General features: G+C 37.2%; 1 protein-coding gene across 1 annotated transcript in view; it reads right to left on the bottom strand.

The window, feature by feature from the left end:
• Positions 1-2,977: 2,977 nt before the first annotated feature.
• Positions 2,978-10,574, bottom strand: part of scarb2c (scavenger receptor class B, member 2c) — a 46,290-nt gene continuing 38,693 nt past the window's right edge. The window contains exons 11-12 of the mRNA XM_057819858.1: positions 9,412-9,564; positions 2,978-3,767 (exon numbers count right to left, since the gene is read on the bottom strand). Of these exons, the coding sequence (XP_057675841.1) occupies positions 3,729-3,767; positions 9,412-9,564 (192 nt within the window). The 3' untranslated portion in view covers positions 2,978-3,728. The remainder of the gene's footprint in view (positions 3,768-9,411; positions 9,565-10,574) is intronic.

Here is a 10,574-nt window from a genome sequence, read left to right as displayed (position 1 = left end):
AAATAAAAAATTCAAACAGCAAAACCCTAACTGGAGGTAAGAGCATGAAAGAGCACAATTAAAGACGTCATGATTTTTTCGGGATATTATCGCGTACTTACCTTGTTTCGATCCAAAAACTCCATGTGGCATGTGTCACCGAGTGTCAAGACACAGCTGTGAATGGCCACAGCCCAATTTTGGGGGGATTTAATAGGAAACATGTTAATTTAATGGAATCATTTTTGGAAAAATGAAATGAAATAAGGTTCACTGGCAGCTGGTGACGAAGTGGACACTGATTTCTTCACTGCTTCGCTTTCATCACCTGAAGAAAGTTTTGCAATGTACTAGTAATTGATTTTTTAATTTACATGAATTATTTTGATTACATTTGGTGTTGAATGATGTAAAATAAACCAGGACCCTAAACTGGATGAAAATGAGTATCAAACAAGCCTACATGAATTTACTGATTTATTTGATATTATTTGAGAACCACTTTCCATCTAGTTTACTACACAAACTGTTATTACTGCCATTTTGATACAATAAGCTGTAAAAATGGTTTGAATACCTTATATAAGGCGATGTGCATGATAATGAATGTAGCCTACATATTAAAAATAGCTAATTATTGCATTTTCAATTTCTATAAATTTAATTCATATTTTTTCAATTCACACAATACTTCCAACACAAAAAAAATCAGGATTTCAACTCAAAAGATATTAAGTAGCTAATATGTTTTGATTTATTTTGTTGTTTTTAAGGTGAGGAAGAATGTGACTGAGTCAGACATCTCAAATGCTGAAGCAGATGGTGGAAGTGCTCAAACCAATGCTTTTGGCAACAAAGGTCATATACGAAGAAAAGTCCCACCAATTTTATCATTGCCCCACTCCAAACTCAACTGCTGACTGACACCTACAGCACTGTTAAATTTTTTTTCAATAGATTTCAAACTTTAAAGAAATTAAGGGTGCCATTCATCATGATCGCTCCAAGAAATAGCAGTGGTTGTGGTTTGTTTTCTCTCTATGTGCAGGTACAGAATTTGCAGTAGATTCATATTTTACCGGAATTTTGCACTGAAAAGGTGTCACTGTTTAATAAATGACAAACAGTATTTTTTCTATTTTGAATTTTTTTTTCCGTTTCAACAGTTGTATCGTAGAATATCATGTATCCAATTTCTGACCAATATATCGATAATCGCTGTATCGTGATATCGCGAGATAATCGTTATCGTGAGCCTTGTATCGCGAATCGCATCGTATCGTGAGGTGCCCTAAGGTTCCCACTCCTAGTCATTATATTTACAGTGCCTTGCGAAAGTATTCGGCCCCCTTGAACCTTGCAACCTTTCGCCACATTTCAGGCTTCAAACAAAGACATAAATTTTAATTTTTTGTCAAGAATCAACAACAAGTGGGACACAATCGTGAAGTGGAACAAAATTTATTGGATAATTTCAACTTTTTTAACAAATAAAAAACTGAAAAGTGGGGCGTGCAATATTATTCGGCCCCCTTGCGTTAATACTTTGTAGCGCCACCTTTTGCTCCAATTACAGCTGCAAGTCGCTTGGGGTATGTTTCTATCAGTTTTGCACATCGAGAGACTGACATTCTTGCCCATTCTTCCTTGCAAAACAGCTCGAGCTCAGTGAAGTTGGATGGAGAGTGTTTGTGAACAGCAGTCTTCAGCTCTTTCCACAGATTCTCCATTGGATTCGGGTCTGGACTTTGACTTGGTCATTCTAACACCTGGATACGTTTATTTTTGAACCATTCCATTATAGATTTGGCTTTATGTTTTGGATCATTGTCCTGTTGGAAGATAAATCTCCGTCCCAGTCTCAGGTCTTGTGCAGATACCAACAGGTTTTCTTCCAGAATGTTCCTGTATTTGGCTGCATCCATCTTCCCGTCAATTTTAACCATCTTCCCTTTCCCTGCTGAAGAAAAGCAGGCCCAAACCATGATACTGCCACCGCCATGTTTGACAGTGGGGATGGTGTGTTCAGGGTGATGAGCTGTGTTGCTTTTACGCCAAACATATCGTTTTGCATTGTTGCCAAAAAGTTCAATTTTGCTTTCATCTGACCAGAGCACCTTCTTCCACATGTTTGGTGTGTCTGCCAGGTGGCAACTTTAAACGAGACTTTTTATGGATATCTTTGAGAAATGGCTTTCTTCTTGCCACTCTTCCATAAAGGCCAGATTTGTGCAGTGTACGACTGATTGTTGTCCTATGGACAGACTCTCCCACCTCAGCTGTAGATCTCTGCAGTTCATCCAGAGTGATCATGGGCCTCTTGGCTGCATCTCTGATCAGTTTTCTCCTTGTTTGAGAAGAAAGTTTGGAAGGACGGCCGGGTCTTGGTAGATTTGCAGTGGTCTGATGCTCCTTCCATTTCAATATGATGGCTTGCACAGTGCTCCTTGAGATGTTTAAAGCTTGGGAAATCTTTTTGTATCCAAATCCGGCTTTAAACTTCTCCACAACAGTATCTCGGACCTGCCTGGTGTGTTCCTTGGTTTTCGTAATGCTCTCTGCACTTTAAACAGAACCCTGAGACTATCACAGAGCAGGTGCATTTATACGGACACTTGATTACACACAGGTGGATTCTATTTATCATCATCGGTCATTCAGGACAACACTGGACCATTCAGAGATCCTCACTGAACTTCTGGAGTGAGTTTGCTGCACTCAAAGTAAAGGGGCCGATTAATATTGCACACCCCACTTTTCAGTTTTTTATTTGTTAAAAAAGTTTAAATTATCCAATGTTGTTCCACTTCACGATTGTGTCCCACTTGTTGTTGATTCTTGACAAAAAAATTCAATTTCATATCTTTATGTTTGAAGCCTGAAATGTGGCGAAAGGTTGCAAGATTCAAGGGGGCCGAATTCTTTTGCAAGGCACTGTATGTAACCTTGCCTCAAATAACCCCACCAAAGAAAAAAAAGGCGCAATTACAAACATAAATTGGATTCAGTGTATGTCACAATAATGTGAAGCACAATGACTTTATTATTCAAAACGGCTTACGGCGAATGAGGTTTTAGCAGACCCGGTGAGCGTGTACGGAGATCATACATGATAGCCGCCTGTAAACATATTTCTCTTTCCCACCTAAAACTGCAAAATGCTTAGAAGAGTTGACAAGCAGGACAGAGGTGAGTGGTTATTGTAGTATTTTGCTTGTTACATAGAAGTAACATGACACAGTAACTTAACTCATACAACTCCCTTCAACAAATACAATCAAGCATACATAAGGGATGCCGCGATTCTAGTGGTCACGTAGCAAACAAAATTGCATCAACGAACCCTGTAGTAGCATTTTGTCAGCAAGTATTGGAATTTAAGGATAATTGAATATACAAAAGCTTCCCTTTATACTGTTAGTGTGCAATACTGTGTTATACCAGGTTAGGTTCATTTGACAACTCCGATAAAATATGCATTCAAATGGCTTATTTACATGTACTGCAGTTTGATGGCATCAACTCACTCTGCGGCATAGCAATTATGACACTTCACGATAAAATCAGCAGGGTTTGGGCTAAAGTTAAAAAGTGTTAAAATTATTATTACTTCTAGGTTGATGCAACCGAGTATAACACACAAGCAAACATACTCGGACGTCAAAAGGTGCAGATTCACTGAATACTTGGGTTAGCGGGGGAGCGGGAAAATGTGGCGACGCGACGCTTGTCACTTCTTGTGGGTGGAGCTAAGATGATAGCAACGGCTGGCGTTCTGCAGCAGTGCTCTGTAAAGTGGAGAAGAGATTACACATGATGCTTTGAATACCTTTTACAAGTAAACTATCAAAATAAGGATTTCATACAAAAAATGATGGCAAATATTGATTGAAAACAAACAATTTACTGATCATAGACTTCAAAAATCTATTGACCTGACACTTCGTCATTCTTTGCGCGACGCGTTATCAGAGGGGGGCTGAGCTTCATTTAGTAATAGCCGAAGACGGCACACGCTCATGTCGGATTTAAGCTTCGATTTACATACGATTGGATTTAACTACGCATACAAACAGGAAGGATTGTCTCAGGAGTGATTTGTTCGAGAATTCAAGGTAAATATAATATTTTTCGTACCATGGATGCGTGATTTAAGCGTTTATTCGCAGGAATTTTCTTCTTTGTTTACAGATGGAACTGACTAGCCTCATAGTTGGCAATATTTACGCGAAATAAATGCTACCTGCATGGTTTCTTTGCTTTTAACCAAGAATCGATACTGTCTTACGTCACTATCTATGACGAATTCGGTGATATAAGCATTTATTCACAAGAATTCTCGCCAGAAAAGCTCGGTTTACGTCACTAGCCTCATTCGCTAACATAGTAGCATGGTACTTCGTCAATATACCGTAATTTCCCGAATATAACGCACACTTTTTTCCCCCCAAAATCAACTTGTAAAATCATGGTGCGCATTATAAACGGGTACATGGATGGAGACAGAAATATATATATATATATATATATATATATATATATATATATATATATATATATATATATATATGTATATATATATATATATATATTAGGGCTGTCAAACGATTAAAATTTTTAATCGAGTTAATTACAGCTTAAAAATTAATTAATCGTAATTAATCGCAATTAATCGCAATTCAAACCATCTATAAAATATGCCATATTTTTCTGTAAATTATTGTTGGAATGGAAAGATAAGACAAGATGGATATATACATTCAACATACGGTACATAAGGACTGTATTTGTTTAGTGTAACAATAAATCAACAAGATGGCATTAACATTATTAACATTCTGTTAAAGTGATCCATGGATAAAATGTTATATTAAAACGCCTCTTAATGTTTTCGTTTTAATAAAATTTGTTAAATTTTCAATCAAAAAATAAACTAGTAGCCCTATTCTGTCCTCAATGTGTGTGAGCACACAAATTGACAGATAGCGAACATAAGTTCCAAAAAGAAATCAGACGGTGTGGCAAAGTTGCATGGGCTTTACTGAAGTTATCTCTTTTTGACAGGAGCACGTTTCTTGTATTTTTGTAAAACTGAAAATAACAAGGCAATGTGTCAATAACTTGCATAAATCACAAAATAACATAAAATGTACACACACGTGTCCATTTGAGCAGTAGCACTAGCCAATTAGCTCACAAGCATCTAACAATGTAACTGCATTTCACCATATATGTGAACAAATTCAAATACACATCATCAATAACTATCTAATGCTCATGAATATAAACAAAGGAGGAATATAACTCACAAGCGATGCATGTATTAGACACAAACAGTGTGATGGGGCTATGAGAACTGCCACTGAATACTGGATGCGGACGTTAGCTGGTCTGAATAGCACTGTCTATTAGTGTGAGTTCGCGTCCACATATAATCACATCAGAAAAGCGCGCCGAAACCCAAATAATCCGCTGCACTGAATCGCCAGCAGAGGGCGACATTACACCTCATAACATATGCAAGTCACACCCAAGCGCCAGCAGAGGGCGGAAAAACTCCATAAAAAACAATTAACAAATTGGCCTTTCACTGTACTGACATCTAAATCTGTCTGAGCGGGCATAGTGCGTTAATTGCGTCAAATATTTTAACGGGATTAATTTAAAAAATTAATTAACGCCCGTTAACGCGATAATTTTGACAGCCCTAATATATATATATATATATATATATTAGGGCTGTCAAACGATTAAAATTTTTAATCCAGTTAATCACAGTTTAAAAATTAATTAATCGTAATTAATCGCAATTCAAACCATCTCTAAAATATGTCATGCTTTACTGTAAATTATTGTTGGAATGGAAAGATAAGACACAAGACAGATATATAAATACAACTTACTGTACATAAGTACTGTATTTCTTTATTTTAACAATTAATCTACAAGTGGCATTATTAACATTCTTTCTGTTAAAGTGATCCACGGATAGAAAGACTTGTAGTTCTTAAAAGATAAATGTTATAGTTACAAGTTATAGTAATTTTATACTAAAACCCCTCTTCATGTTTTCATTTTAATAAAATTTGTAAAATTTTCAATCAAAATTAGAGTTAATATAATAATAATAATAAGAATAAAAATAACAATAACAATAATAAAAATAAGAATAGAGTGACCAAAATCTGAGTAAGTTTTACGTGTTTTTTGCATAGCTATTTTGATATGGAATGCCAGTTCATTTTGCATTGTTGTTTAACTGTGTGAGAATAGGGCCTCATTACTATAGACTGAAGTGCTTTTCTTTTTGTGAACATTTTTTTTTTTTTGAGCGATAGGAATATTATTTTTGTTGTGCTTTCACTAAACAATACTTATGTTTGTTGTGAAGTAGTTGCCAAAACTTATGCCAATAAACGGCAATAAACAGCATACAGCATAAACGTCTCACAAAGACTTAATTCTCCCACGTTTAGAAGAAAAGGGGAATTTGGGGATTTAAGCATTTATTCACAAGAATTTGTGCCAGAAAAGCTTCTTTTACGCCAGGCAGCCGCTAGCCTCATTCGCTAACATAGTAGCATGGTACTTGCTAACTGTACGGTTTCTTTGCTTTTGACCAAGAATCGTGACTGTTTTACGTCCATATCAATGAAGAATTCGGATTCATGCATTAATTCAAAAGAATTTTCGCCAGAAAAGCTCCTTTTACGAGAGGCGGCTGCTAGTCTCATTCGCTAACATAGTAGCATGGTACTTCATCAATATACGCAAGATAAACGCTAACTGTAAGGTTTATTTGCTGTTAACTGAGAATCGAGACTGTTTTACGTCACTATCTATGAAGAATTCAGTGATTTAAGCATTTATTCACAAGAATTTTGCCCAGAAATGCTCCTAGTACGCCAGACGGCCGCTAACCTGGTTTGCTAACATGGTAGCATGGTACTTCGTCAATATACGTAAAATAAACACTAACTGTAAAGGTTTCTTTGCTTTTGACCAAGAATCGAGAATGTTTTATTTCCATATCTATGAAGAATTCGGGGATTTAAGCATTTATTCACAAGAATCTTCGCTAGAAAAGCTCTATTTACGCCAGGTGGCCGCTAGCCTCATTCGCTAACAGTATATAGTGTATAATGATAATAAAACGATATTCTATAATAAGTTTTGATTGTATATAGAATTTATTAATTATCTACAGTGGTACCTCTACATACGATCACTTCGACACACGATCTTTTCGACATCCGACGTAAAATTTGAGCCGCCATTTGTTTCTACATCCGACGAGTTGCTCGAAATACGACGACATGACAGCACTGCAAACGAACGCACGGTGGATTTTCTTGTGTGAGAAATCAAGTTTTCAAAAAAAGTTGATACAGTTGGAGAAACAAGGAAAAAAGTGATGCTTACCTTTGAAATGAAGATGCAAGTTATAGAAAAATATGAGCTTGGTGTGCGCGTCCCTGAACTGGCTCAACAATACAACTCCATGGTCCTCTTCCGACCACCGTTCGCCACTATTTATAAGTTAAGGTGACAATTATTATTGTGGTAACATTGCCAAGGAAATCGCCAGCTTCGTCACGTTTTTATCATTTATTTAAGAACTTATCCAACACAAAACGCCTATTGTCTTAAGCAGTTGACTGCTCTCAAGAAAACGAAAGTATTATCTCTACTGCACCGACCTATCTCACCGTGACGTCAGCTTCGCGGTGCGTTCAGGGACAGTAAAAAGTGTCCGCCATATTAGAATCCAATTCGTTACATTATTTACAGGAATAATTATTAATTATTCTTCTTATTATTATATTATTCTGACTTATTTATTTATAACTTATTCGTTTTTCTATGTTTAATTGCCATTTGTAACAGTGCCAGCAGTATTTATTAAGAATTTAGTGTATGTTTTTAGGCTTTGGAACGAATTAATGGAATTATAATGTATTCCTATGGGAAAATCCTGCTCGACATACGACCATTTCGACTTACAAACAAGGTCCTGGAACGAATTAAATTCGTATGTAGAGGTACCACTGTATTTACATAATATTTATGATTGATTCCGCATGTTTTCCTCACGTATTATGTTTCTGATGTTAAATTGAGTGATTTATTAGCTGTTGAAAACTTGCAGTAAATAAAAAAAATTGCTATTTTGGTCAAAACATATATGATATGTTAAATATTGCGATTGATCCTGAATACATAGGTGATTATCTCTGCATTTGGTTATTTTTGTGCATCTGGTGTAAAATCTGAGACTTTGATAGCCATTTTAAGTTGTGTTATACAGAAAATAATCTGGATTTTATAAGGGATCGACTTTGAATTTTTTGATGCTACTGCTCATGGAGAATCATATATGGCTAAGGTCGGTGCCTGTTTTGGTTTTAGGTCAGGTTGAGCAGCTTTGGATTTGTTAATACAGTGGTACCTCTACATATGAAGTTAATTCGTTCCAAGACCTTGTTTGTAAGTCGAAATGGTCGTATGTCGAGCAGGATTTTCCCATAGGAATACATTAAAATTCCATTAATTCGTTCCACAACCAAAAACCTACACTAAATCCATAATAAATACTGCTGGTACAATTATTATAAATGGCAATTAAACATAGCAAAATAAATAAGTTAATAATAAAAATCAGAATAATATAATAATGATAATAATAATAATAATAAAATAAAAATTATTCCGTTAACAATGTAACAAATTGGATTCTAATGTGGCGGACACTTTTTGAATGCACTGAATGCACCGCAGGGCTGACGTCACAGTGAGAGTGCGTCAGTGCGGTAGAGATAATACTTTCGTTTTCTTGAGAGCACAGTCAACTGCAGAGGGCAATGGGCGTTTTGTGTTGAATAAGTTCTTAAATAAATTCTAAAAACGTGACGAAGCTGGCGATTTCTTTGGCGATGTTACCACAATAATAATTGTCACCTTAACTTATAAAGACTGGCGAACGGTGGTCGGAAGAGGACCGTGGAGCTGTATTGTTGAGCCAGCTCACGGATGCGCACCCCACGCTCATATTTTTCTATAATTTGCATCTTCATTTCAAAGGTAAGCATCACTTTTTTCCTTGTTTCACCAACTGTACCAACTTTTTGGAAACCTGTGTTGATTTCTCACACAAGAAAATCCGCCGTGAGTTCGTTTGCGTTGCCGTCGTGTCGTCGTATTTCGAGCATGTCGTCGGATGTAGAAACAAATGGCGCGTCAAATTTTACGTCGGATGTCGAAAAGATCGTGTGTCGAAGCGATCGTATGTCGAGGTACCACTGTATTATAATTTGAAGTTTTTGATACGAATCGGCCCCGTTTCCCGTGTCATGTCAATAGTTTATGAAGTCTATGGAACTGATATAACTCAAATGCAAAGTGAAACACTGAAACGGTTCAAATGTGACTTACCTCAGGTAGCTTGTGTCGACACACCATCAACATGAAGACTCCGCCCAGTAGGATGCCGATTCCGATCAGTATGAAAGGAATGTTTACCAGCACGTATTGTTCCACCACCACGGTGTTCAGCTTGGCCACCGATGAATCATCGATGACGACGCTCTGAGCAGAATGGAAAGGTTACAAGGGGTGATCTAGTAAACTTCTTAACAGCATAAAAAAAATAATAATAATAATCATTATCATTTTACACACAACTCCAAAAATGGGCCGGACAAAAAGTATTGGCACCCTCAGCCTCATACTTGGTAGCACAACCTTTCGACAAAATAACAGCGAACAAACATCAATGAGTTTCTTACAATGCTCTGCTGAAATTTTAGACCATTGTTCTTTGGCCAACTGCTCCAGGTCTCTGAGATTTGAATGGTGCCATTTTCAGATGTCTCCACAGGTGTTCTATGGGTTATTCAGGTCTGGCCACTTTAGAAGTCTCCAGTGCTTTCTCTCAAACCATTTTCTAGTGCTTTTTGAAGTGTGTTTTGGATTATTGTCCTGCTGGAAAACCCATGACCTTTGAGGGAGACCCAGCTTTCTCCCTACATTATGCTGCAAAATTTGTTGCTAGTCTTCAGACTTCATAATGCCATGCACACAGTCAAGCAGTCCAGTGCCTGAGGTAGCAAAGCAACCCCAAAACATCAGGGAACCTCCGCGATATTTGACAGTGGGCACCGTGTTCTTTTCTACGAAGGCCTCGTTTTTTCCCCCTGTAAACTCTATGTTGATGCCTTTTCCCAAAAAGCTCTACTTTTGTCTCATCTGACCAGAGAATATTCTTCCAAAACGTTTTGGTAAACTCCAGCCTGGTGTATGTATGTCTCTGGGTCAGAAGTGGGGTCTTCCTGAGTATCCTAGCATCCCTTTTCATTCAGACGCCAACTGATAGTACGGGTTGACACTGTTGTACCGTCGGACTGCGGGACAGCTTGAACTTGTTTGGATGTTAGTCGAGGTTCTTTATCCACCATCCACACAATTTTTCGTTGAAATCTCTAGTCAATTTTTCTTTTCAGTCCACATCTAGGGAGGTTAGCCAGAGTGGCATGGGCTTTACACTTATTGATGACACTGCGCATGGTAGACACAGGAACATTCAGCTCTTTGGAGAT

The sequence above is a fragment of the Corythoichthys intestinalis genome, chromosome 17 (genome assembly GCF_030265065.1).
Source record: "Corythoichthys intestinalis isolate RoL2023-P3 chromosome 17, ASM3026506v1, whole genome shotgun sequence".
Lineage (NCBI taxonomy): Eukaryota > Metazoa > Chordata > Actinopteri > Syngnathiformes > Syngnathidae > Corythoichthys > Corythoichthys intestinalis.
The sequence above is the reverse complement of the archived record's forward strand: the minus strand, read 5'-3'. Positions and strand labels throughout refer to the sequence as shown.